Here is a 27,846-nt window from a genome sequence, read left to right on the forward strand (position 1 = left end):
TGATTGAGTTTTTAAAAAAATAATGCAACCCTAATAAGAGATGCCAACATCTCTGGGACTTGGGAGTCTTGTTTCAGAAATCCCTTAAGGTTAGCTTACAGTTTGAGTTAGCAGTAACGAAAGCAAATGGAATTTTACAATTTATGTTGAAAGTACTAGACAGTAACACTGTATGAAATATAGTGGGGGCAGCTCGGTAGCATAATGATAAGTGTAACACTTTCACTGTTACTGTATGTAAGGAGTTTGTACTTTCTTGCCATGACCATGTGGGTTTCCTCCAGTGTAGGGGTTCCTCCCACAACCCAAACACGTATGGTTAGAGTCCGTGAGTTGTGGGCACGCTGTGCTGCTGCGGGAAGCATGGTGACACTTGCGGGCTGTTCAGCACAGACTTTGCTGATTTGATGGAAACAACACAGCTCGCTGTATGTTTCAATGCACATGTGACAAATAAAGCTAATTTTTAAGCCTTAAAAGCAATGTTGTACAGCTGAAGCTTTCTAAGACATTATTAAGACTGCATTTCGAATATCGTGAGTAATTTTCTGGACGGTATCTAAGGGAAGATGTGCTTGCCCTGAAAATGGGCCACAGAACATCACAAGAACATCCCAGGAATGAAACGCTGTATGAGGGGTGTTTGATGACTCTGGGCCCTGAACTTGATAGAGGGCAGTAGAATGAGGGGAAATCTCACTAAAACCTACTGGATACTGAAAGACCTGGATATTCATAATCATACTTTATTGATCCCGGAGGAAATTGGTTTTCGTTACAGTTGCACCATAAATAATAAATAGTAATGAAACCATAAATAGTTAAATAGTAATATGTAAATTATGCCAGTAAATTATGGAGTAAGTTCAGGACCAGCCTATGGGCTCAGGGTGTCTGACCCTCCAAGGGAGGAGTTGTAAAGTTTGATGGCCACAGGCAGAAATGACTTCCTATGACGCTTTGTGTTGCATCTCGGTGGAATGAGTCTCTGGCTGAATGTACTCCTGTGCCCACCCAGTACATTATGCAGTGGATGGGAGACATTGTCCAAGACGGCATGCAACTTGGACAGCATCCTCTTTTCAGACACCACCGTAAGAGAGTCCAGTCCCATCCCCACAACATCACTGGTCTTACGAATGAGTTTGTTGATTCTGTTGGTGTCTGCTACCCTCAACCTGCTGCCCCAGCACACAACAGCAAACATGATAGCACTGGCCACCACAGACTCGTAGAACATCCTCAGCATCGTCTGGCAGATGTTGAAGGACCTCAGTCTCCTCAGGAAATAGAGACGGCTCTGACCCTTCTTGTAGACAGCCTCAGTGTTCTTTGACCAGTCCAGTTTATCGTCAATTCGTATCCCCAGGTATTGGTAATCCTCCACCAAGTCCACACTGACCCCCTGGATGGAAACAGGGGTCACTGGTACCTTAGCTCTCCTCAGGTCTACCACCAGCTCCTTAGTCTTTTTCACATTAAGCTGAAGATAATTCTGCTCACACCATGTGACAAAGTTTCCTACCATAGCCCTGTACTCAGCCTCATCTCCCTTGCTGATGCATCCAACTATGGCAGAGTCATCTGAAAACTTCTGAAGATGACAAGACTCCATGCAGTAGTTGAAGTCCGAGGTGTAAATGGTGAAGAGAAAGGAAGACAAGACAGTCCCCTGTGGGGCCCCAGTGCTGCTGATCACTCTGTCGGACACACAGTGTTGCAAGCACACGTACTGTGGTCTGCCAGTCAGGTAATCAAGAATCCATGATACCAGGGAAGCATCCACCTGCATCGCTGTCAGCTTCTCCCCCAGCAGAGCAAGGCGGATGGTGTTGAACGCACTGGAGCAGTCAAAAAACATGACCCTCACAGTGCTCGCTAGTGGATATGGAGAGGATGTTTCCATTAATGGAAAAGTCCAGGATCTGAAAACACAACCTCCTTTGAAACTGAAACAAGGAGGAATTCCTTGAGCTAGAGTGTGGTGAATCTGCAGTATTAATTGCTATAGAGGAAAATGAAGGCCAAGGTACTGGGTAGACTTAAGGCAGAAAGTGGTAGTTTCTTGATTGATGAAGTGGTTAAGGGTTGTGGGTGAAGGTGGGAGAATTAGGTTAAATAAAACAAATCAGCCATGATTGAATGATGGACCAGACATGCGAGCTGAACAGCCTTATAATGTTCTTATAACTTATGGTCTTAACATTGAGATGATGTATAAATGTGCAGTATCCATGTAAAAATGAATGAATACACAAATGCAGAGTCACCTGTGTCCTGCAATTCCATGACTGTAGTTGAGGAGACTTCGATCCTGCAGAGAAAGTGATAGTTTCCCATTTGCCCTGAAAATTAGCTCCATTCTTGTGTAATAATACAGCAAGAAAGTTTGAGTGCTGTGTTGAAGTTGTGACCAGCCTCACCTAAATCCTGTGATTGGGTATGAGATTGATCCATAAGTTATAGTTATGTTTATCCTCAGCAGCAGTTTGAATGCAGACCCAACTCAGAGGCCACCAAATTTGAGGGCGTTTCTCCACAGACCCTCTTGGTTAAAATGTTTTTCTGAGCTCAAAGGTAAACTAGCCAAAAATATCAAAGGGATAACAAAAGCTTTTTTCTTACATATATATAAAGAATAAAAGAGGGGCAAGAGTAGATATTAGACCGCTGGAAAATGATGCTGGAGAGATAGTAATAGGGGACAAAGAAATGGCAGACAAACAGAATAAGTATTTTGTGTCAGTCTTCACTGTGGAAAACACCAGCAGTATGCCAGAAATTTGTGAGTGTCAGAGGACAGATATGAGTGTAGTTGCTATTACTAGAGAGAAGATTTTTCAGAAATTTTAAGTTCCGAGGGTAAATAAGTTGCCTGGACCAGATAGTCTACACCCCAGCTTCAGAAAGAACAAGCTGAGGAGATTTGGAAGGCATTAGAAATGATCATTCAAGAATCATTAGATTCTGGAATGGTCCTGGAAGACTGGAACATTGCAAATGCCACTCCACTGTTTACAAAGGGAGGGAAGCAGAAGATGGGAAATTATTGGCCTGTTAGCCTGAATTCAGTGGTTGGGAAGATTATTGGAGTCCATTGTTAAGGATGAGGTTTCAGGTACTTGGTGGCACATGATAAAATTGTCCAAAATCTGCATGGTTTCATCAAAACGAAATCTTGCTTGACAAATCTGTTGGAATTCTTTGAGGAAATTACTGGCAAGACAGACATAGGAGAGTCATTGAATGTTGTTCGTATATTCGATTTTCAGAAGACCTTTGACAAGGTGCCACACATGAGACTGGCTGCTTAACAATTTAAGAGTCCATGTGCTATTACAGAAAAGTTACTAGCATGGATAGAAGATTGGCTAATTGGCAGGAGGCAACGAATCAGACTAAAGGGAGCCTATTCTGAATGGCTGCCAGCGACTAGTGGTGTTCCATGAGGGTCAGTATTGAGACCACTTCTTTTCACTTTATATGTCAATGATCTGATGTGGAATTGATGGCTTTGTGGCCAAGTTTGCAGATGATACAGTGATAGATAAATGGGACAAGTAGAGTTGAGGAAATTAGGAGAATAGGCAATGAAGTGGCTTTGGTAGTAGATATAAAAGCAGGGTTCCCTTAAGGTTAATTTGCAGGTTGAGTTGGTGGTAAGAAAAGCAAATGCAATGTCAGCATTCATTTTGATGCTTTAGAATGTAAGAGCAATGCTGTGATGCTGAGGCTTTGTAAAGCATTGGTCAGACTGTATTTGGACTATTATAAGCAGTTTTGTGCCCCTTATGTAAGAAAAGATGCACTGGCATTGGAAAGGATCCAGAGGAGTTTCACGAGTATGATTGTGGGAATAAAAGAGTTAATGCATGAGGAGCATTTGATAGCTCTGGGTCTGTACTCAAAGGAATTTAAAAGAATGAGGGGGAATCTCATTGAAACCTATTGTATATTGAAAGGCCTAGACAAAGTTTCCCAGAGTGGGGGAGTGTAAGACCAGAGGACACCATCTAAGAATAGAGGGGCATCCATTTAGAACAGAGATGAGAAGGTAATTCTTTAGTCAGAGGGTGGTGAATCTGTGGAGTTCATTACCACGGATGGTTGTGGAGGACAAGTCATTAAGTATAAAGGGAGGTTGATGAGTTCTTGGTTAGTCACGGTGTCAAAGGTAAGGTGGAGAATGAGGTTGAAAGGTATAATAAATCAGCCATGATGGAATGGTGGAGCAGAGTCGATGGGCCATGTGGCCTAATTCTACTCCAAAGTCTAATCGTCTGAAGATTATCACAATTCTTGCTTTAGTTTTTCCACATTTAACCTGTCAATATAAATGTTTCTTCACCGAAGTACAACTGGAAAATATGATTCTCCCAGAAAATACATTCATGGTGTTGCTACGTGTAAAGTCTCCTGCCACAACTCATAAAGAGAAATGAAAATTTTAATTCATTTTCTGAACTCTTTTGCCTCATTATTTTTAAAATAAGAGCACCCAACTTCTCCAAAACCACCTTAAAAATGTGCTCCATAAACCACTTCCATTATCAGTCACACTTCCCTCTTTGCCTATCACACTTTATTCATGAGATCCCTATTATGAAAAACATGACCTCTGATTCACTGCATTGGGAAATCTGCTGGTGTATTATTAAACCCTTTAGAGTTAGTAGCTGGCTATAATGTCAGCAATAAGGTGCTTGCATTTATTGGATCGAACAACCTGAACATTTGTCTTTACTGCAACACACATCAAAGTTGCTGGTGAACGCAGCAGGCCAGGCAGCATCTCCAGGAAGAGGTACAGTCGACGTTTCGGGCCGAGACCCTTCATCAGGACTAACTGTACCGTCGGAAACGTCGACTGTACCTCTTCCTAGAGATGCTGCCTGGCCTGCTGCGTTCACCAGCAACTTTGACGTGTTGCTTGAATTTCTAGCATCTGCAGAATTCCTCGTGTTTGCATTTGTCTTTAAGGACCAGGACTAATTAAAGTAAATAATGTGTGTTAAAAGAAAAAGGTAAATGCTAAAATAAGTTTATTTCTCCCTAAGTTACCAATAAATGTGGAAGTAAAACAAACATAAGAAAGACAACAGATTGGACTTTAGACTGCCTATTATCCAAATTTGCAGAACTTCTGTGTGTTTTTGACTGCAATTCTCTCTAACAGTTCAGAGAGATGTGTGGGAGAACTCAGCATCACAATTTTCATTCTGATCATCAGCCTCCGTAATTTTATTTTGCAGTTACTGCATCAAGATTGTAATTTATTACTGCCAATTGAATTTACAGTTTAGATTGTGGCTTATGTACGTGCCTCACAAGTGGAAAACTTTACTTTTACAGTATCTACGTTATGGGTGTTTACTGGATGTGGTAGAATTATATGTCTGGGTATTATTAAGCATATTTCATCCCCTACTCTGGTCTATTCAACCCCTGCTCCTTACCCACTACAGAATCACAAAGGAAAACTGTCGCTAGCTGAGAGTTGGCTGACAGCATGCTTAGCAAAATGTTAATAGTCTCACAGATTTGTGCAGTTTATACACATGGAAATGGAAAAGCAACAGATTTTATTAATATATAAGAACATACAGAGAACCTAGATGAGTTGTATTGTGAGTACACACGTGCATGAAGATAATTATTTCAATGAATATTGTGCTGAACCTATTCTAGTACAACCCGGCTAACAGGTTCAAAAAGAACCTTGAACAAATTCATCATTAGTTATTAGCCGTTAAGCTTAAATTGATCCAGGTTCAAGATAAATCCTGGAATGAATAGGAAGTATAAAACCACATTTCCGCCTACTGATCAAGATGTATATAAATTAAGTCTCCCTAAATATACAAAGATATTGAAACCATTATTTGTAGTGATTTCCACAAGCCAGCTACACTCAAGTTTGTTGGGTAAACCAATATGAGGTATTGCAGGGTGAGCAACTTTCAGAATCTGTAAAATTTCCTCCAACCGACAAGACCCAGGTTAGGAATGGTAATAGAGCTTTCCGTTACATGTGTTAATGATTGATACTGATAAAAAATCTTCAAAAAACTCAGCATTACCCAGAGCAGCAGTTTTTCCAATCAATTTGTTAAATGTTTGCAAATAAATTAAGGCAACACATACAAAATGCTGGAGGAACTCCGCAGACCAGGCAGCATTTACGGAAAAGAGTCAACAGTCGATGTTTCAGTGTTGTGTTGCTTAGATTTCCAGCATCTGCAGATTTTGTCTTGTCTGTGATTTGACTTTTTTTTAATTAAAATATATATCTAAGCAGGCTTAATCAACCTACATAAAGAGACAACAAATTCAAGCCTCATTTACACAGAAGTCAGTAGTAGATTTACATTCCGAATTATTCCAGTGCAAACTTATATTATTACTGCTGAATTTAAACCAGTTTAGTTCTGCAATACTTTTGGATTGGAATGAGTCTAAATGATATAATAAAAACAGAAAGTGCTGACGTACTCAGAGGCATCAAAAATCCAGAGTTAATATATCTTGTCAATGATCTTTGATCAGAACTGCAGAAAGCTTGAGGTAAAAAGATCTTTTCTCTGGAAAAGAACATTGGAGTGAGGAAAGAACAAAATGGAAGGCCCACTGATTAAGTAGAATGCAGCAAAGATCAAATGACAAAAGAAATGATGGAGCAAAGGTAAAAGGCAGTGCTTACAGGATAGAAGCATCATAGTATTAAAAAGCATCATGGATCAGACTATGGTCAATTTACTTATGCTAATCACCCCACTAAGCTCATCCTATTCGCAAGTGAGTCTACAAGAAATGTAAATGTGAATAGTTCAATCACTGTCTGAAACTATTGAATCTTGCTGAGTCCAGGAATCTGTATTTGTCTAATTAATGGATGAGATGCTATCCTTCAATCTCACCTTAGACTTCACTGGGACAGAATATGAGGTTACTGACCCTCATTTCCTCTAAGTTAAGCAAAAACTTGAAAATTCTTATGCTGATTTCCAAACAGCTTACTCAGCTATCTCTATTTCTGTATTCCCTCCAGCAACAACCCTCAGATATTTGTGCTTCACTAAATCTGAGTTCTAGCTACAACTACTCAAAAATGTGCTTATTAAAAGTAGAATCAAGCATTGTCTGGTACCATTCAGAATTGAAACTGTTATTTTATTATCATATATATGGAGATGCAGTGAAAAACTTGTCATATACCAATGCATTGAGGTAGAACAGGGTAAGACAATAACAGATAACATCCATGCGGTTAAGTGTAGATTGAAAATAAAATCTCCTCCTCACTGACAATCAACAGAGGCGCACCTCAAGGATTTGTGCTCAGCCTGCTGCTTTACTCTCTCTATACCCATGATTCTGTAGCTCAAACACCATCTATAAATTCACAATGACAATTGTTATGAGCAGAATTTCACAGTGACAAGGAGATGTACAGAAACGAGGTAGCTCCGCTGGTTCAGTGATGTCACAATAACTACCTTCCTTCCCGATGGCAGCAGTGAGAAGAGACCATGGCCTGGATGGTCTTTGATGGATGCTGGTTTCTTGCGGCCGTGCTCCTTGTAGATGTGCCCAGTACAGAGGAGGGTTTTTCCCCTGTTGGATTAGGCTGAATCCACTACTTCTTGCAGGCTTTTCGGTTCATGGCATTGGTGTTTCCACACCAGGCCATGCTGCATCCAGTCAGGATATTCTCCACTGTGCATCTACAGAAGTTTGTCAATGGTTTGGACGACATGCCGAATCTGCGCATGTTCTAAGAAAGCAGAGGCTCTGCCATGCCATCTTTGTAATGGCACTCGTGCTGGTCCCAGGACAGATCCTCTGAAATGATAACCCCAAGGAATTTAGAAGTTGCTCACCCTCTCCACCTCCGATTCCCCCTGGGAGGACTGGCTCATGGACCTTTGGTTTCCTCTCCCTGTAGTCAATAATCAGCACTTTGGTTTTGCTGACATTGAGCGAGGGTTTGTTGTTCTGGCACATTCAACCAGATTTTCAATTTCCCTCCTATATGCTGATCCATCACCAGCTTTGATTCGGACTGACCAATATATTCTGTTTAATTTCAAATTTACACCACCTACAATATGTTACTTATGTTGTCACCTTCAGTTGATTATATACAGAGAGACAAACATTTGTTGTTGAGTTTGGAGCTTTGTATCCTCCCTCCATCGTACAGAATACTACACCAATTGAAACATCAGCAATAGCAAGATGCTAATTGGTAAGTGGTTTATTGTTATCACATGTACCAAGGTACAGTAAAAAACTTTGTTTTGCTCGCCATCCAGAAGGATCATAAGTACAAGAAGATAGCACAAAAGGAAAAACAATACTAGAATGTGGGATATAGTATTATCTTTTCACTAGTGTTGGAAAAGCTGTGTAAATAGGAAGGATGTACTTCACTTTTAAAGAAAGCCTCAAGAAGCAATTTAGTTCTCATCAAATTTGTTGACAGGTTGAACAACATAAAACTATAATCATGAACACTACTAAACATTTCATTTAACAGAATTATCATCTCATAAGTCAACACTCCTGAACTGAACAAGCGATCATAACTGAGAAAAACAGTAACTCTGAAAAACAGGTGCATGGATTGTGATGCCCAGACAACGTGCATCTGTTGAGTGGAATGAAGGAGGCAGACATCATTCATATTATTTGTCATTTCCAGAACGATAACATCCACCCAGAAATAACCATGTTGTTCTGGTTGCTGGAGACTGGTTGCTTCGGCAGAGAGCCAATATATTGATTAGATAGCACAAATTGCTCTGTTTGAAGACAGTACCCATCTCTCAAAGGGGGCATGGATTGTGGCTGGAACAAGTGTACAAGTGAAGCTCATTTGAGAAACTGCATTAATGGAACAAGTAGGTTATACTGCTTGCTTAGCTGTGGGGGAAAAGCAGGCATAGAGAAAAACAGTCACATTAACATTTTTTCTTTCTTTTTAGTTACTTTCCAAATGGCTGGGACAATTCTCCTACCCAGCAAAGGAAGTTACTGCTTCTACAGATATAAGCCTCACTTCAGATCACTTACAACTTCAGCACTGACAACTTTGAGGGATCTTGCGCCACTTTTGATGACAAGTACCATCCACTGCGTGAGCCCAAGAAATAGCTATCGAAGGATCAGTGTCCTTTTATCGACACTATACCAGTTTGTTCCACTGACAGGAGAAGGGGCAAAGGCACCTTAAAACTAGTTGCTTCGGGCAGACGGGGCATTATCGTCAGCTCATCTAGGGAAAGGGAAACTCTGACCTCAAACCTCCGCTACCTTGCGGCTATACACACTCATGGGGAAAGCTTTGGGAGTAAACCCCAAAGGAAAATTCCAGAGATGGAGTCTCTAAGGCAGTCCAACATTGAGCTCAATGCTGACTGGCAACCCCTGCGATGCTGCTGGTACCAAACTGTATCAGTCACTGTCATTCCTTTGGGTCCATCAGTTGTGCACAGAGGGGGAGCCTGCTACATCGGTAACAGCTTGCTCTCCATATCGTACTGCTCAGACTTGCATATCCAGAGAGCTTGGACAAAATATCCATGGTCAACTCTGACCGACAGAGGCCCTGACCTCACTCACATCAGTATATAAGAAAATTAAGCTGAATCAAATGGACAGGATGCTTGAGAGGGAAGACAATGAAATATTAAACTAAGGACAGAAGTGGCAAGCTAATGGTAATTCCCATCCCCTTTTTGCCTTGTGCACAACAGAAGACACATATAGACTGTACCAGGTGAATGCATGGAACTTACAACAATCCAACTGTTCTCATACTCATAATACTACCGCTGGTTGAAAAATAACCAGCTATTCTCCAGTTTAGTTTCAGAAACCGCCACAGTGAGTTTAATTAGACAAACTTTACTTTGCTGGACTAATACTATAACTGACATTGTCACAATTCACAAATATTAAGCGAACTGGACAATAATTGCATGTGACGTTACAAATTTAATACTACCCATCAACATTATGAAAAACTTTGGATACTTGGAACTCTCAGCTTCAAATTAAGCATACATTTCAGAGAGAGAGAGATCAATGAATAAGTTACATCAAGAATATTTACATCCATTTGATAAAAAATAGAACAAACATAATCACTGCATTCAATCCAGCAACACTCAACCTCTGTAAAGGATCATTCACTAAATATGTTCATTTCTCTAGTAAAGTTTAAAAACTTAAGTGGGGCAAATAAGTATACCAATTTCTCTTACTATGGAATAACATCTTTGAAAAAAGAAATACAAATATTACAAGATCCTCAATTTCCTTTTTTTCCTTTAGACCATGGATAAATATGGCACCTAATACTCAATCCCACTCCACATTTGAAATAAAGACATGACCTAATTCATTTCTGACTTAAACAGGAGTTGAGCCAAATAAAATATTTAACAACAAATGGATAAAGAAACATAACTTTTATCTATCAATGAAATAAACCTAAATCTATACAAGGATCAAAAAAATCTTGTACATTCTAATGGTGTGTGTAAATCAATCAATAATTCTCAGTTGCATCAAAATCTTTTAACCAGCAACAATTGTTCAGATTTAATCTGCTTCACAATCTTAACAAAATACTAATATACAACATAGTTATAAAGTACTATGTAATCTTATGCAGTTGGGTGTGCTTGTTTGCTTCCAACAGTGAATATGACTTCATGTTGCACAATCTGTAATTTATCCCAATGGGATTTTTGAAAACAAAAACAGGCAATCCCAGGTAGAAAAGCATTCAAAGAAAAACACAGACAATGTAAACTATGAGGTAAATGATTTAAAACTTCAAGAAGTTTAAAGACCAGCATCTACAAAAACAATGGAAGAATTACAAAACTTATTCTACTCACCTGGACGTATTGAAGAACTCATAACTCTGTTGTCACTGAGTACTTCTGATCAGCGAATTCTTATGCAATGGTGCAGAGTATGTAGCAGCTTCTACAAAAGCTCTGTTCATTACAAAAACCACAAAACCAAGAAGGACCCTAAAGGGAAAATATAAAGAGTCACCCTTAAAAACAAAATTGTTTTACAGATGGATCTAAAATAAGAGTTTATTTCAACATTGTTGATTGCCCAACTGAATGCCAACAGAGGTCATTTTTAATATTTTAAAAATGCCTTTGAATTGGTTAGCAATGCATTTTACTGCAGATATACAGACTTGGAAAACAGACTGTAATTTAAGTGAACTGAAAATTGGACAGATGTACTGCAATATCAAATTCTTTAAGATCAGATGTTTTAAGAACAAAAGACATTGACATTCTCAGTGCTAATCAAGTGTGCACATGATGAATGTGGGAAGTATTTCATTTGTTTTGGCATTCACACATATATAAAGTTGAAAATGCAGCATGATATTTTGAGAGCCAAGAATTAACCTCTGAGGTGCATAGCTGGTTGTCTCCTTCCATCACAAGGTGAGAGAGAACCATTTATTTCATTTTTCTGTTTTCTATGTGAAAGCCTATTTTCAATCACTGCTAACACACTTCCTCCAAAAGCTTGGCCTCTTAATTTAAGCTTCAGCCTCTAATATAAATACATTATACTTCCAGGACCCGCTCTATCAATTCTCCCTGTCAAATCATCTACGAATTCAAGCAAAATATGATTTACCATTCAACTATGTTGACTAGCTTGTTGACGATCAGATTCCTGAAATGATTAGTTATTACCACTTTGATTATCACTTACTTACTGCCTGTTACTCATGCTGGTGTTCAGGGCAGTGATGAAGGCTGGTCCTCCATCCATCTGTTCTTGGCCACTCAGATTTAGAAGGCTTGCTGTTTCTGTAACAAATTTGTTTTACCAGTCAGGGTTGTTAGCCCTGAGCTGAACCCTTGAACCTGGAGGACCAGTGAACTACTCTTGGTCTGGCATCAGCCCTTTGACCTATTTGGTATGGCTAACCCAACGAAGAACCAAAATATAAAGCCCTGACTCCAGCTAAGATAGCTCTCCGGGTCAATGAGGCACGCAATCCTCCAAACCACGACAAGGCTATAGTCCTCCAGGAGGACTTTGATTTTTAACTCTAGCATAATGTCAGCAATAAATGTTAAACTAAATGGTATTTCATTCCCCATCTTCTGTCTTCCTTCCTTTTTGCACAAGGAAATCGTACCAGCTGCTTCCAATCATTGGTTAAATTCTCAGGGTCTTGAACTTTATAATACATTTCTTCTCCTGGATGTGATACAGCAAAATGGGAGAAATACAAATTCATCATGTAACATTTCAATAACAGCAGGGAGGAGGGAAAGAATGGAAGAGATGCTTTGAAAACTTAGAATTTGTGGGAAACCAGCATGTCACAGACTGACAAGTTTAACATTGAAGTAAAACTGTCGTACTGATTCAAGAAAAACAGTGGAAATGCTTTGAATGACTTTTCATTTAAATCTCCTTACTACAGATCTTATGATTTCTGGGAAAGTCCCTAATTTTCCATTTATTGACCGTTATTGATTTATGTTTCAGTGTTTCATTGAAACATCATGCTAAATATTAGGCCTCAATCTCTAATGTCATTGTGACTGTGCACTGGAATTGATTTATATTTTGACACTGATATTTGCACAAAATTCCCAGAAGCAAATTATGAATACCAATAAAGGCATAGCAATTTTTATCTCAGTTTTAGGGTTTTCAGGCACACCATTAGGTTTAGATCTAAAAACCCTTTTAAATCTATAAAACTCTTAATTAATTTTAATCAACTTTAGTTGATTAGCTACTTGTTAGACTGGGTCTAACATACTAAAAGTATTTAACACTGAATTTCATCTAATTGCATATTCTGAAAATATTTATATATAAATTAAGAAACAGCTTCTAAAAATAAATACATAATTTGAATAATGATATCAAATTCATCATGGAAGTAGCTCTGAGTCATTTCCCACTTTCATATTAATTATGTTTAAGCAAATAACTGCTTTAATTCATTTATTGTTAATATCCTGTTCACTGTTATCATGGAAAATTAAATTTAACACCTATATCTGATTTGTACTGGTATTTTGAACTCACTATAATTGTATAGGTTGAGCTTGAGGAATTTCGGAGTCCACACCAATGAATTCCTTTGAAATATTGTCTTGATTGAAAATAACTTCATTGTAAATACTTATGCCTTGCTACATAACATAAATTGGGTTTCCACCAATCTTCTCATAAGGTTAATGGCCATTTGAGGAATTTCCAGCATGAAATGAATTGTGGATTATTGCATTCAATTCATGATAGCAACAAGAAACAATTAAAATGTCCTCTCAAAAGATCACACATTACTGGCAATGAGGGTCACGTTCAGTTAATCATTTCTTTTTCTCTTCACATCATGAGAAACTAAATTAACCAAAATACTGATTTAATTAAAGGACAAAGCGGAAGTGTTTATAAGCACCTTCAATGACAAATGGACTAAATTATCCAGCTTAGTCCCCATGATCCTAATGCTAATGGTGCAAGGTTATGAAATCAGCATTAACCTGGTTGTGACATTAAACACATTCTCTGACTGAGTTGTGGCTCTTGTCCAATTGTTGCAATACATCAGCAATGACAGTAAAAATTTGATCCATTTGTGTCATTAAGAAAAAAAACAGGATATATCCAACTACCACTCCATCAACTTATTCTCAGTCATCTGCAAAGTCATGGAAGCATCATCAAAATTACTTGGTGTTCAATTAGCTTGAATGACAAAAGGTTATGTACACTCCAGACCTAATTACAGCCTTTGTCTAAAGATGGAACATAATAATAGGTGTAGAGACACAAGCGACTATAGAGGCTGGAATCTGAAGCGAAAAATGAAGTCCCAGTGAAGGGATTTTGCCCAAAACGTTGCCAAGCATCATCTGTGGAGGCAGAGGGATAGTAGACATTACGGGTCATGACCTTGCATCAGGACTTACAGAATTAAATGAGTGCACCCTTCATTATGATGAATAAATGAATCACAGTTTCTTTTTGGCCTGAATTCACATTAATTCAATTCTCTGCTTTTCAGGTACGCTGCTTCACATCAGTAACAGATTAATTATTTCTTCAGGTAATCTTCAGGTTCCTAAACCGTTCCTTTGGCTACACTACAGGAAGGATATGTCAACTCTGAAGAGGATGTGAAAGAGGTTAACCAATTTTCTTGCATTTAGAGAGGTTTAACCATAAGCTATTAGGAGAGGTTGGACAAACTTGTTTTCTTTGAAAAGTCAAAAACTGAGGGGCAACATGATAGAAGTTGTAAGCACCTGAAATGTGCTGCCAGGCAAGATGGTGGCAGCAGATAAAATAGCAATGTTTAACGGGCATTTAGATAGGCACATGAACAAGTAGGGAAGAGAAGGGTGTGGATCATGTGCAGGGAAATGGGTTTAATTGGATTGTCATCATGGTGGATCAATGGGTCTTTTTCTGTGCTGTACTGTTCTGTGTCTTATACCCTATTCTGATATTTTTCATTATTGTTTATGTCTTCTTCATGTGCCGTGCGCGTTACACGCTTGGACGATCATGCCTTTCCACATCGAACGATCCCATGCAGCATCAATAATATCTCACACACTTAGATCTGTTAGTTGTTTCACAGTGTCCATATATTTTCTTCTTTGCCTTCCTCTACTGCGTTTCCCAGACATACGGCCTTGTAATGTAAGGCATTCTATTTCACCCTTCCTGATGACATGGCCCAGGAATTTAAGTTTCCTCTCATTTAACATTCTCATTAAAGATCTTTTTGTATGGGCACATTGGAGTAATGTCTCATTAGTTACCCTATCTCTATATGATATTTTCAGCATGCTTCTAAGAAACTACATTTCTGTTGCTTCTAAGTTTCTTTGGAGTTCTGGTGTTATAGTCCACGATTCAGAAGCATATAACAAAATTGACCAGATGTAACATTTTAGCAGCCTAAGCCTTGTTGTCATAGAAATGTGTCTGCTGGTAAAAATGGGTTTCATTTTTTGGAAGTTGGTTTTGGCAATGGCAATTCTTCTTTTTATTTCTACTTTACTTCTAGCGTCTTGTGATATAAAGCTACCAAGGTAATTAAAGCTGGTCTTTTGTTCAATCTAAGTACAATTGGCAGTTGGGAGTATCCCGCTGTTTTGATATTACATTTGGTCTTTTTTATAGTTGAAGGTTAGACCAAAATCTGCACTTCTTTGTACTACAGTACTTTGTCTGGGAGGATTTGTAGGTCTTCTGCAGCACTTGCTATTAGGGTGGTATTGTCTGCATATCTTATATTGTTGATGTTAACACCTCCAATTTTTGTCCCATCTAGGTCTCTATTTCTCTGAGAATCATTTCACTATAGATATTAAACTATTCCGGTGAGGTAACGCATCCCTGTCTAACTCCTCTTTGAATTTTAGTCCAACTGATTATATTATGATCAATTTTTACCACTGCTGTTTGGTTCCAATATAAATTTTGAAGCAGTTGTTGGTCCCTTCCATCAATGTTTAGTTTAGCGAGAATTTGAAATAATTTTTCATGTTGCACTTTGTCGAATGCTTTAGTGAAATCAATAAAGCATAAAAAGACATAATTTTGATATTCAATGGCCTTTTCTGAAAGCATTCGTAGCATGAACAATTGCATTCCTAGTTCCTCTATCCTCAATAAACCCATATTGCAGTTTAGAAGTTTCTGGCTTTCACTTGTTTTTAATTTGACTCAGAACAACTCTCAACAAAATCTTTATTATGTGACTCATTAGACTGATTGTTCGAGAATTTTTGCAGTCAATAGTTCTAGGAGTTTTTGGCAGAGTTATAAATACCGATTTCAAGAGATCATCAGGCAATACACCAGACTCATATATGCCATTAAACAGTTCAAAAAGAATATCTATGCCCAGATCTTCCAGGGCTTGTATCATTTCCACTGAAATTTCATCAGGTCCAGTGCTTTACCATGTTTCATGCTTTTCATCGCTTTAGTTATTTCTTCTTTGGTAATAGGTGGGCCAGAATTAGGGTGTTTAATATCTGGGGGTTCGGCTCTATTATCCTCAGACAGCTGCTCTATATACTGAATCCACCTCTCACATACTTTATCTGGATCTGTTAGTATGTATCCATCTGCTGATCTTATGCATCCTACAGAGGAGGTTTTCTTAATTCCAGCAATTTCCTTAATTTTCTTGTGCATTTCTTTGCTATTGTTAATATGGCCTTCTACTTCATTGCATTTTTGATTCAGCTATTCTTCCTTTGCAATATTGCACAATTGTCTGGTTTGTCTGTCTAGCTCTCTGTATTGCACTTCATTATTCTTCACTTGTTTATGTCACCACTGAAATATTCACCCTCTTGCTGTTACACTAAAACCTCAGGCTAAGTAATGTGAGCCAACTCTGGAGTGGTCTTGATCAGAGAGCTATATTGTGAGATATTTATTATTCTGAACTTTTTTGGCAATAGTCTAGTATATTCAGAAGACGACAGATGTTGGAATGAGGAGCAAAAGCAAATTTATGGAAGAACTCAGCAGATCAGGCAGCAACTTCAGAGGGAAATGGACAACACAAAAAAAAAGCAATGCAAGGAGTGCTAGAATCTTGACCTGAAATGTTGGCTGTTCATTTCCCTCAGCAAATGGTACCTGACTTGTTGAGTTGGTTCAGCAGTTTGCTTTTTGGGTCATGGTCTTTAAAGTGATAGTCCAGAGAGTGAGTTACATGTATATTTGCCAAACATCAGTTTGTTCAAGAAAAACACAAAAAAATGTCATATGTTGAAATCTAAAATAAATCTGAAAATGCAGGAGAAACTCACCAGGTCTGGCAGCCTATAAAAGTTATTCACCTTCCTTGGAAGTTCTCATGTTTAATTGTTTTACAACATTGAATCACAGTGGATTTAATTTGGCTTTTTGACAGTGATCAACAAAAAAAAGACTCTTTCATGTTAAAGTGGAAACAGATCTCTGCAAAGTTATGTAAATTAATTCTAAGTATGAAACACAAAATAATTGGTTCCATAAGTCTTCACCCCCTTCAAGTCAGTATTTAGTAGATGCACTCTTGACAGCAATTACAGCCTTGAGTCTGTGTGGATAGGTCTCTAACAACTTTGCACATCTGGACACTGCAATTTTTCCCCATTCTTCTTTACAAAACTGCTCAAGCTCTTTCAGATTGCATGGGGATTGTGAGTGAAAAGCCCTTTTCAAGCCCAGCCGTAAATTCTCAATTGGATTAAGGTCTGGTCTCTAACTTGGTCACTTCAGGACATTAACTTTGTTGTTTTTAAGCCACTCCTGTGTAGCTTTGGCTTTATGCTTGGGGTCATTTTCTTGCTAGAAAACAAATTTTCTCCCAAGTCACAGTTCTCCTGCAGACAGCATCAGGTTTTCCTCCAGGATTTCCCAGTATTTTGCTCCATTCATTTTACCCTCTACCTTCACAAGCCTTCCAGGGCCTGCTGCAGTGAAGCATCCCCACAGCATATTGCAGCCACCATCATGCTTCATGGTAGGGATGGTGTGTTTTTAATAATGTGCGGTGTTTGGCGTTTAGTCTGATGGCTAAAAAGCTCAATTTTGTTTCATCAGACTATAGAACCTTCTTTAGCTGACCTCAGAGTCTCCCACATGCCTTGTGGCAAACTCTAGCCGAGATTTCATGTGAGTTTTTTTCAACAGTGTCTTTCTCTTTGCCGATCTCCCAGAAAGCTGCAACTAGTGAAGCACCCGGGCAGCAGTTGTTGTTTGTGAAGTCTCTCCCATCTCAGTGACTTTGAGGATGCCCTGCTCTAGGCTGATTTATAACTGTGCCATATTCTTTCCATTTCTTGATAATTTACTTAACTGTACTCGAAGGGATATTTTGTGACTTAGACTTGTAACCATCTCTGACTTGGTACTTTTCAATAACCTTTTTGCAGAGTTGCTTAGAGTGTTCTTTCATCTTCATGGTGTAGTTTTTGCCAGGATACTGATTCACCAGCAGTTGGACCTTCCAGATACCTACAGTATATATTTTTACTACAGTCAATGAAAACACTTTTCTACAAACAGGTCTCCATTTAACTAACTACTGTATGTGACTTCTAAAACCAATTGGTTACACCAGTGATGATTTGGTGTGTCATATTAAAGGAGGGGAGGTGAATACTTATGCAATCAATTATTTTGTGTTTTATATTTGTAATTAATTTAGATCACTTGGTAGATCTGTTTTCATTTTGACACGAAATAGTCTTTTTCTGCTCATCAGTGTCAAAAAAGTTCAAATTAAATCCACTGTGATTCAATGTTGTAAAACAATAAAACATGAAAACTTCCAGGGGGTGGGGCGGAGGGGGAATACTTTTTATAGGCACTGCATGGGGCAAGAAACACAGTTAACACTTCAGATTGATGAATGAGTAAATCCTGAATCTAAATTGCAGGAAAAGGAAAAGAGTGGAGAGAGTAAAGACATGTATGCAATAGGATGAACACCAAGAGAGAATAACTGACACAAGAGGAGTTCCTGTTAACTGACAGAGTGCAGCAGTAAGAGAAACTAACACTCCTTAAATCCTCTCTGGCCAGTCTGCTATTCATGTTTAAAAGCAGTTTGACACCGACTGCCTCATGTTGTTAGCTGGAAAATAGTGATTTAGTCTCTTATTTGAATCACGTGTCAGGCAGGCACCTCCCAGTCTCCACCCAGCAAACATGAGTCATCTGCCATTCATTTCCAACTCATCACCTGAAGCCTATTTAACCCAGCTCTGATCCATAGTCCTTGTTCACCCATCATTCCAGCTAGCATATTAAAGTCATTAATGAACTATCAAAACATGGAGGAACCATCACCAGCTCCCACAGCCCCTGATGATCCTATGACTTCAGTCTCTGAGGCCAATGTGAACCCATTTAAAGCATCCATCCCAGATGGGTTACTTGGCCAAGCATTAAAGATCTGTGCTGATCAACTGGTTGAAGTGTTCACTGAGATATTTAATGACTCGATTCAAGACTCTGAGGTACCCACCTGCTTCAAGCAGGCTTCAATTATACTAGTACCTAAGAAGAACATGATACCCTGCCTCAATGACTATCATCCTGTAGCACTTACATCCACAGTGATGACATGTTTTGCGAGTTTGGTGATGAAGCGTATTAACTCCTGCCTGAGAAGTAACCTTGTTCCACTCCAATTTGGCAACCGACACAACAGGTCTATAGTAGATGCCATGTCATTGACTCTTCATTCAACCCGGGAACATCTGAACAGCAAAGGTGTATACATCAGGATGCTCTTTATCGACTACAGCTTGATATTCAATGATCACCCCTCAAAACTAATCGCCATCAGCACAGGTACACCTCAAGGCTGTGTGCTTATGCCCCTGCTTGACTCACTTTACACTGGCGAGGCTTAGCCCAGTTCCAGTGACATATTGAAGTTTGCTGACAACATCACTGTCATAGGCCGGATCAAAGGTTGTGATGAATCAGCATATAGGAGGGAGTTTGAAAATTTGGCTGAATGATGCCTCAACAACAACCACTGACTCAACATCAGCAAGAGTAAGGAGCTGATTATTGACTTCAGGAGGAAGAAACCAGATGTCCATGAGCCAGTCATCATTGGGGGATCCGTTAGTCTTACGAGACCATGGATCTGTGCCTGGAAAGTCTTCACTCTCCAGGGCGCAGGCCTGGGCAAGGTTGTATGGAAGACCAGCAGTTGCCCATGCTGCAAGTCTCCCCTCCCCACGACACCAATGTTGTCCACGGGAAGGGCACTAGTAGCCATACAGTTTGGCACCAGTATTGTAGCAGAGCAATGTGTGATTAAGTGCCTTGCTCAAGGACACAACACATGTTGCCTCGGCTGGGGCTCGAACTCACAACCTTCAGGTCACTAGTCCAATGCCTTAACCACTTGGCCACGTGCTGACAGACATGGGGGATCAAAGGTGGAGATTTAGCAACTTTAAGTTCGAAGTAGCTGTCCTGGGCACAGCACATGTGCAATTATGAAGAAATCATAGCAGTGCCTCTACTTCTTTAAGAGTTTACAAAGATTCAGCATAACATCTAAAACTTTGACAAACTTCTATAGATGTGTGGTGGACAGTATATTGACTGGCTGCATCACAGCCTGTTATGAAAGCACCAGTGCCTTTGAACGGAATAGCTTCCAAAAAATAGTGTTTACGGCCCAGTCCATCACGGGTAAAGCTCTCCCCACCATTGAGTACATCTACACAAAACACTGTCGCAGGAAAGCAGTTTCCATCAGAAGGGTCCCACACCATCAGGCTATGCTCTCTTCTCACTGCTGTCATCAGGGAGAAGGTACAGGAGCCTTACAACAAAAAACCACCAGGTTCAGGAACAGTTATTACTCCTCCAATATCAGGCTCTTGAACCAGAGGAGATAATTCACAACATATGGATTCACTTTGAAGGACTCTTCATCTCAAGTTCTCGATATTTATTGCTTATTTAGTATTAATATTATTTCTGTTTTCTTTCTTTCTTTTTGTATTTGTACAGTTGTCTTTTACACACTGGTTGTTCACCCTTTTGGTCTGGTCTTTCATTGATTTTATTATGGTTATTGGATTTATTGAGTAGCCCACAAGAAAATGAATCTCAGGGTTGTATATGGTGAGATATATGTACTTCAATAAAAAAATTACTTTGAACTTTGATTCATCTTCACTGCTCTGTTTTTGGGCCAGGCCTGCTCTACATTTCCTGTCAGGTCCCATCCCAATCATCCTAAGCAGCTGGGTGCTGGCCATAGGAGATGTAGAGAGGCGGGGTGTCGTTCCTGTTAGGACTGCGCAGGCAGGCAGCTCCCAGTCTCCACTCAGCTACCAGGAGTCACCTGCCACATGTTTCCAACTCATCACCTGCAGCTTATTTACTCCCAGTTCTCATCTATAGTCCTAGTTGACCCATCCTGCCAAGAAATGTAGAGGAAGCTTGACCCAAAGGCAGAGCAGTGGAGACAATTCAGCAATGACCGATAAATAAACTCTTCTTGGGCTTTCAGATGGGTATGGGTCTCAATCATAACTGATGTTTCGATGACAAACTCCGCCATCTTCATTCCTGATGAAACATCAGTTATAATTGATACCTGTACCCCGCTAGAAGCCCGAGAAGTGTTTATTCATCATATATGCTGGGAAAGCACTAGATCATATTTGATTGTGCAGGATACGATAGGGTTTTTTAAGAGACTCCTGGACAGGTACACGGAGCTCAGAAAAATAGAGGGCTATGGGTAACCCTAGGTCATTTCTCAGGTAAGGACATGTTCAGCACAGCTTTGTGGGCTGAAGGGCCTGTATTGTGCTGTAGGTTTTCTATGTTTCTATGATGTGTTCTGTTCTGGAATATGAGTTGTGCAAGATGTGCACTCTCAATAGATTGAAACTGCTCGGAGTTCCCACTGCTGTGCTGCTGATGTAAAGAGGGGAGAGAGCAGTGCGAGTTCTCCTGTGGTTGATAACCATCTCCTTTATCGTGTTGACATTGAGGAAGAAGCTAACTGTCTGACACCAGGCCTCGTGCTCTTCCATCTCCACCCTGTAGGCTGTCTCATCATTGTTGATGATGAGCCCCACTACCATCCAGACCATGGATCTGCACCTGGAAAGTCTTCAATCTCCAGGGCACAGGCCTGGGCGAGATTGTATGGAAGACCGGCAGTTGCCCATGCTGCAAGTCTCCCCTCTCCACGACACCAATGTTGTCCAAGGGAAGGGCAAGGGCCGATACAGCTTGGCACCAGTGTCGTCGCAGAGCACTGTGTGGGTTAAGTGCCTTGCTCAAGGACACAACACACTGCCTTGGCTGGGGCTCGAACTCACAACCTTCAGATCGCTAGTCAAATGCCTTAACCACTTGGCCACGTGCCCACATCACTACTATCATCTCACTGGCAAACTTAACAAAGTGATTACTCATGTGTTTGGTCATGCAGCTGCGTGTGAGCAGAGGGTATAGCAGTGGGCTCAGCATACTGGCCTGGGGCCACTTGTGTTGAGGATGATGGGGAGGGAGGAGTGGTTGTACATCCTGACTACCTGAGGTCTGTAGGTTATGATGTCCAACACCCAGCACAGTGGTGTATTTAGACTGAGGAGTAGGAGTTTGTTCACCAAGTCTGTGGGATAATTGTGTTGAATGCCGAACTGAAATCAAGAAACAGTATTCTGACATGTGACCTTGTTTCTAGGTGTGTCAGGGCCATGTGCATTACACATGCCATGGCATCTGTCGTAAAGTGTTTCTGTCGGTAAACATATTGATGAGTGTCCAGTGTGGCAGGAACGGAGTTTTTGATAAGTGCCATTACCAGTGGTACAAAGCACGTCATAATGACAGGGATCTGTGCTACTGAGTGGTAGTCATTTAATTGATGGAGTTAATAGAAGCAGTTAGAAATAAGAAAATGAAATAAAAGCTCTGAAATGACTGCAGTTAAAGAGTGAGAATACAGACAAAGGGACATGAAAAAATGTGAAACACAGAGCTCTGGGACAGAGTGATCAGCTCAGCCTCTGCACTTGCGGGAGAAAAAACTAAGCCAATGTTAAGAAGGCTGCCTGGACAATCCTGATTGTTTATCTTGGGCAGAAGAGAGAAGAGGCCAGTGCAGAACTGAGAGACTCTATGGTGGGAAGCCAGGGTGTGAAGCCGTTCCAGGGAAATGAGATCAGTAATTGTCTGGAAGCCAGTGGCCTGATGGGATCATGATCTAGATGTGAATGTGAGCCTGGTGTTCAGCCTCTATGTGGTCGAGGCCAGTTTAGCAGACCACATTCACACTTGTCACTTTTGATGACGATATTGGGGTTAATTTTTAGTGAGCAGAGGGGATTCATCAGTTTCAGAAGGGTTAGCTCAGTGATTACTGGAAATTTAAAAAAATCAAAACAAACAAACATTAAACACGAGGAATTCTGCAGGTGCTGGAAATTCAAGCAACACACATCAAAGTTGCTGGTGAACGCAGCAGGCCAGGCAGCATCTCTAGGAAGAGGTAGAGTCGACGTTTCGGGCCGAGACCCTTCGTCAGGACTAACTGAAGGAAGAGTCAGTAAGAGTTCAAGTAATGTTCTCTCTTTTGCTCTTACGCAACAGTTCAAGAGCCACCGCTGACAAAATTATCACTTAAAATAACAGTACGTTATTCTTCCACACTTTACTGACAAAGTATCATTCAAAGCAAAATCCAGGTTCCATAATTAAGCTTTTGATGTAAGAGAACCATTAACGGTAAGTATTTTTGTGTTAAACATTCTCCTGCACATGCAAAGGAACCTGCAGGTACTTAGTAGAATGATACAGCAAAGCTTCCAAGAATCTTTGAGCAATTCCATTCATTTGTTGCAAATACCAAGTAGATGGTAAATGTTGCCAGTTGCAACAGATGCAAAAATATTTGGCGCCAACTCATCCCACCAGCAAGAATGGCGCATTTATATATCCAAACTGGAAATTGTAAAAGGATAGAGTAGCTTTACAGAGAGTGAAAATGGGTTTTCCAAGTAAACATGAATTAATTTGTTTTAATTTATTGAGATACAGCGCAGAACAGGTTCTTCTTGCCCTTCGAGCCACGCCCCCTAGCAATTTCCAATTTAACCCTAACCTAATCACAATAACCTACAAACTGGTACATTTTTGGTCTATGGGAGGAAACGGAGCACCCAGAGGAAAACCAAGCATTCCATTGGAAAGATGTACAGACTCCTTACAGATGACTTCGATATTGATGTCAGAACTCCAACAACCTGAGCTGTAATAGTGTCACGCTATCTACTACCATGGGGTCCCAACAAAAATTGGAAATCCCGTAGTTCGGAATCTTCTCCAACACCGAAGTAAGACTTACTGGGGTGTAGTTTCCAGTCTTATCTCTACTGCCCCTTTTGGTCAGGGCATGAAGGGATAGGTGGAGAAGGCAGGAGATTTGGGGCTAAAAGGAAAATTGGATCAGCCTTGAAGAAATGGTGGAGCAGATTCGAATGGACAAATGGCGTAATTCTGCTCCTATATCTTATGTCTTTATGGTCTTATTATAACAGGACAAAATTACCTATTCTTCTGACATCTCATACATCACCTATGGATCCCAACCAGCCCTGGGGATTTATCTACCCTAATGTGCTCCAATATTTCTTGCACTTCCTCCTTCTTAATACAAATGTTTGACCAAACTCCTCCCTTAACTCTCCAGCCTACATGCCCTTTTGCCTGGAGAAGTATTCAATGAGGATCTCACTTATAAACCATGGATCCACATATAGATTGCCCCTCTGGTCCCAAGGGGACCTATTCCTTTTTTTTTAGCTACCCACTTCCTTCCAACAGAATTATAAAAGGTTTAATCATTCTCCTCAACCCTACTTGGCCCATTTCCCCCTTCTAATTTCCTTCTTTAGTGTTTTCCTACATCCCTTATAAAAGTCAAGTGACCTATTCTATAATAATTACCTTACCTCACCTGACACAGGCTTCCTTTATTTTCCCTTATCAAATCTTCAATACCCTTTTGTTAACCAGGACACCCAACTAGGATACTTACAATTTTTAACTCTTACCCACACATGCTGAATCTGAACTCCTACTGTCTCACTTCTAAACACCTCCCACTTGTCTGATGTTGTTTTGCCTCTAGCAGCCGCTCTCAACCGACCTATTCCATGTCTTGGTTTATAATATCACAATCTGTCTGCTCTCATTTTGGGAGCTTAACTCAAGAACCAATATTACCTTTTTCCATGATGATATTGAAACTGACCAAACAGTAGTCACTTTCCTTCCCTCAACCATATTTCTAAGCTTGCAATAATATCATTAGAGTCAAAGCCTGGATTAATGGAGCTTTGGACATTCCTTCGAATCTAGTGAAACAAAACCTGCAGAAATTCAATCCCTGTTTATACCTCATGTGGGTGTATTCCAATTGGCAATACTGGCAGTGCCGTAACCTCAGGCATAAATATTGTAATGGGATAATACGAGTGTTGTAAGGAGACACATGGGTAGCGTTGCTGAAATCAAACACCACCACCAGCAAGTCAGTGCATAGGAGATACCTTCCTGTTCTTCTTATACTGACTGGCCGAAGGTATAGCATTTGCTGATTCATAAAGTAATTTAACATTATCAAAAATACATGCATTAGATTGGGAAGGGAAGCTTTTGTTGATGTTTAAAGATGAAGTCTTATATAAAACACTTCAAGACTGCCTTTCAGTAAGAACCCTAAGCGCTCTGGTTAAAATCTTTTGCCTCATTATGAGTTATATCTTGATGTGACTACCATAGAATCAGAGAAAACACAGAAACAGGCTCCTTGACCCATCCAGTCCTTGCCAAACCATTTAAACTGCCTAGTCCCATTGACCTGTACCCCGACCATAGCTTCCATACCTCTCCCATGCATATATTATCCAAACGTCTCTTGAACATTAATATCAAAATCACATCTACCACTTGCACTAGCAGCTCGTTGCTCACTTTCACCACTCTCTGAATGAGAGCTCCCCCATGTTCCCCTTAAACATTTTACCTTTCACATTTAACCCACAACCTCTAGTTGTAGTCCTGTGCAGCCTCTGTGGAAAAAGTCTGCTTACATTTACCTTATCTAGATCGCTAATGATTTTATATACCTAAATCAAATATCCGCTCAATCTTCTACATTCTGGGGAATAAAGTTCTAACCTGTTCAATGTTTCCTTATAACACTGGTCTTCCAGTCCCAGCAACATCCATGTAAATCTTCTCTGTAATCTTTCAACCTTTCCTGTCGGTAGGTGACCGAAACTGCACACAATACTTCAAGTTAGGTGTCACCAATATCTTACACAACTTCAACATAACAGCCCATCTCCTGTTCTCAATACTTTAATTGATGAAGGCCAATGTGCCAAAAACTCTCTTAACAACTCTATCTACCCATGAGGCCACTTTCAATGAATTATGGAACTGTATGCCCAGATCTCTTTGTTCCATCACACTCCTTAGTGCCCTACTGCTCTCTGTGTAATACCTACCCAGGTCGGTCCTTTGAAAGTGACTGCATTAAATTCTATGTACCATTATTCAGCATATGTTTGTAGCTGGTCCAGATCCAGCTGCAAGCTTTGATAGTGGTCCCTTGCTGTCCACTATACCCCCTATTCTAGAGTTATTCACAAATTTGCTGATCCGGTTAACCATATTATCATCCAGATCATTGATGTAGATGACAAATAACATTGGACTCAGCACCGATCCCTGCGGCACAGTACAAGTCAGAGGCCGCCTGTCAGAAAGGCAACCATCTATTACCACTCTCTGGCTTCTCCCATAAAGCCAACGTCTTATCCAAGTTACAACCTCATCTTACATGCCAGGCAACTGAATCTTCTTGACCAACCGCTCAGGTTTGACATTGTTAAATGCCTTGCTGAACTCCATGCTGAAATCATCCACTACCTAGCCTTCATCAATTTTCCTATTAGCATCCCGGAAAGAATCTTTAAGATTGGTTAAACATGATCTACCCTGCACAAAGCCATGCTGACTATCCCTGGTCAATCCCTGTCTATCGAAATACTCATATATTCAGTCTCTTAGAATAACTTTCAATAATTTTACTACTACTGATATCAGGCTCACCAGCCTTTATTTCCTAGTTTATTAAGAGCCTTTCTTAAACAACAGAGCAACATTAGCTCTCCTCCAATTGTTTGGTACCTCACCTGTCGCAAAGGATGGTTTAAATACCGCTGAAACAGCCCCTCAAATTTCTGCACTTGTCTCCCATAGGGTCTGAGGGAACATCTTGTCAGGCCCTGGTGATCTGTCCACCCTGAATTGCCTGACGACAGCAAGCACCTCCTTCTCTGTAATCCATTTAGGGTCCATAATCTCACTACACTTTGCCTCAGAACTATAAACTCTATCCATCTCCTAAGTAAATACAGGTGTAAAAAAAAATAAAGATCTCCTCCATCTCTTTTGGTTCCACACATGGATTACCACTCTGATCTTCTAGAGGACCAATTTTGACCCTTGCAATCCTTTTACTATTAACATATCTATAGAAACCTTTAGGATTCTCCTTTACCTGGTCTGCTAGAGCATACTCATGACTCCTTTAAGCTATCCTGATTTCTTTCTTAAGTGTTCTCTTGCATTTCTTATACTTCATCAGTATCTCATTTGTTCCTACCTGCCAATACCTGCTATGCACCTCCTTTTTTAATCTTAACCAGGGCCTCAACATCTCTTGAAAACCAAGGATCTCTAAATCTGTTATCCTTACCTTTTATTCTGACAGGCACATACAATCTTTGTGCTCTCAAAATTTCATGTTTGAAGACCTCCGAATTACCAACTACATCCTTACAAGTCCACACTTCCCAGATCCTTTCTGATACCATCAAAATTGTCTTCCTCCAACTTAGAATCTCAGTCTGCAGACCCAACCTATGCTTTTCCATAATTACCTGGAAACTAATGGCCTTATGATCACTAGATTGAGACGGAGGCGAATGCCGAAGGTGAGCGAGACTTTCGGTGCTGACTACCTACCTTTTGATCACTGCTGAAGAAAGAGACTGTGAGAAGCCTGTCACTGTGTGCCTTGCTGTGGCATGTGGGTAGGCTTCTCTGCCTCATGTGGTGTCCCTGTCTTTTGATGAATACTGGTGATATCGTGGTTCTGAATTTATGGATTGGACTATTGCGTTTATGGACTGTGGACTTGTTTCAGACTTATGGTTTTTATATTCTGTGTTT

General features: G+C 40.1%; 1 protein-coding gene across 3 annotated transcripts in view; it reads right to left on the reverse strand.

Annotated features, from left to right (window-relative positions):
• The window catches only part of LOC134344259 (histone deacetylase 9-like), a 695,601-nt gene that overhangs the window by 621,365 nt on the left and 46,390 nt on the right, over window positions 1-27,846 (reverse strand). For all 3 annotated transcript variants that reach the window (XM_063043755.1, XM_063043754.1, XM_063043751.1), the window contains exon 2: window positions 10,911-11,048. In XM_063043755.1, the coding sequence (XP_062899825.1) occupies window positions 10,911-10,932 (22 nt within the window). In that variant the 5' untranslated portion in view covers window positions 10,933-11,048. The remainder of the gene's footprint in view (window positions 1-10,910; window positions 11,049-27,846) is intronic.

Source organism: Mobula hypostoma, chromosome 3 (assembly GCF_963921235.1).
Source record: "Mobula hypostoma chromosome 3, sMobHyp1.1, whole genome shotgun sequence".
In the NCBI taxonomy this organism is placed as follows: domain Eukaryota; kingdom Metazoa; phylum Chordata; class Chondrichthyes; order Myliobatiformes; family Myliobatidae; genus Mobula; species Mobula hypostoma.